The 1,473-nt window shown below is 36.3% G+C and overlaps 1 protein-coding gene across 1 annotated transcript; it reads right to left on the bottom strand.

Moving 5' to 3' along the window:
* Positions 1 to 130: 130 nt before the first annotated feature.
* LOC107580170 (derlin-2-like) lies at positions 131 to 1,467 on the bottom strand. Its single transcript, XM_016265908.1, has 4 exons — positions 1,296 to 1,467; positions 719 to 784; positions 529 to 602; positions 131 to 376 (listed from the first exon to the last, which is right to left on the bottom strand). Exons 1-4 carry the CDS (start codon positions 1,383 to 1,385, stop codon positions 202 to 204), a joined length of 405 nt encoding a protein of 134 aa, XP_016121394.1. The 5' UTR covers positions 1,386 to 1,467; the 3' UTR covers positions 131 to 201.
* Positions 1,468 to 1,473: the final 6 nt, after the last annotated feature.

Raw genomic sequence — 1,473 nt, 5'->3', positions numbered from 1 at the left:
TCATCATGTCATTCCATATAAATAAATTATATTAGTATTTCACAATATTTCAGATTTTTCTGTATTTGTAATCTAATAAATGCTGTCTTACTGAGCATAAGAGACTTCTTTCAGAAACATAAAAAAATCTTCCCAACTGAACTGACTGGTAGTATACATATACGTTTCAAAAGACATGAGCTAAGTAATCATTGATAGTAATCATTGATAATGACACGATACATGGTTTGGTGAAGAGATGCATGCTTGGCTGTTGTTAATGTGATGAATGCTGAAGGATACAGTCATTAGAACACCACCGAACAGGAACATATAGACAAAATCTGATGTTCGACCACGGAAGGAGCCTTCCTCCAGCATTCGACAGTAACGATATCTGCTCAGTCAAGGGCATAAACTCAATGTCCTACAGCACAGCTGCACACGAGCCAAATGGCTGTTATGCAAAGCAAACACACTGTGAAACTGTGTGAATGTGTTTTTGTGTGCACACTTCCTCACAGACGACCAACAAATCAAAAAGGATACAGAAAAATCATGTTGAACAAGAAGCTGAATCCAAGAGGTCCAAAAAACAAGAAGTTTGTGATCAGTCGCCATATCTACATGAAGGAAGAGAGGAAAAATAAATGTACAGTATATCAAAATGAAAGACTACATACTGTTGTTAAGTTGTTGTCATAAACGCAACATGTTTTAACAGTATTAGGGTACTGACCTGGTATTTCTTTAATATCAAGTCAGGGTTAAAATAGAGCTGAAACGGTGTAATGAACTCCAATTGCTGTAATAAACAAACAAACAAAAAAGTCAAGCAAGTCACAAGGTTTTCTGCTGACCGTGAAAAATGAACCTATTTTAGACTGTGATGTTAGAACTGTAAGTTCTATTACTCTTCATTTGTGTGATTTTGGGGGTAGTTGACTGTGACAAGCTATTTTGTATAATAATACATAACATTTTAGGACCTCATTAACTGAGAGGCTATTTATAATGTTTGCAGCTTCATGTCACACCGCAGTAAAAGTTACAGCACAAAAATAAAACACACAAGATGATTATATAAAATATAATATAAACAAAATATAAATATTCTTGAAATTGAAATATACCTCCTCGAACAAAATTATTTTTTTCATGTTGGTTCTTTAAGCATTTACACTGAACATTGAATGTGGGGAAGATAATAACAATTGTGAAGGCATATTGACTTACAGTCTTCAGTATGTAATGCTTCTATATTTATATTGCAATGTTAATCCAGGATCCCTTATACTGTAGCCTGGTTTACTCACCACAGCTGCAGTTGTCAGGACGCATGCAGTGGTATATGCTCGCGTGACGGCTGGGATCTGCATGTACTCTTGAGTGACACTGTTTGCCATGATGTTTCTCCGGCGAATTTAGCAACTCTTCTGCACACTTTCACTGCGTGTCCGTGCGGTCACTTACCCACAGCACATCAGTACATTG

This window comes from Sinocyclocheilus grahami, unplaced genomic scaffold, assembly GCF_001515645.1.
Source record: "Sinocyclocheilus grahami isolate Dianchi unplaced genomic scaffold, SAMN03320097.WGS_v1.1 scaffold26254.1, whole genome shotgun sequence".
Taxonomy (NCBI): Eukaryota; Metazoa; Chordata; class Actinopteri; order Cypriniformes; family Cyprinidae; genus Sinocyclocheilus; species Sinocyclocheilus grahami.
Note: the sequence above shows the minus strand (reverse complement) of the source record. Positions and strands in the feature narration are given on the sequence as shown.

Excerpts from the sequence above, each read along its gene's own strand:
- LOC107580170 (XM_016265908.1), bottom strand. The coding sequence starts at position 1,385 with ATGGCAAACAGTGTCACTCAAGAGTACATGCAGATCCCAGCCGTCACG. Across the intron at positions 785-1,295 it reads TCCTGACAACTGCAGCTGTG|CAATTGGAGTTCATTACACC; the intron begins GTGAGTAAACCA and ends TGTTTATTACAG. Across the intron at positions 377-528 it reads TTGTTCAACATGATTTTTCT|ATATCGTTACTGTCGAATGC; the intron begins GTATCCTTTTTG and ends TTGACTGAGCAG.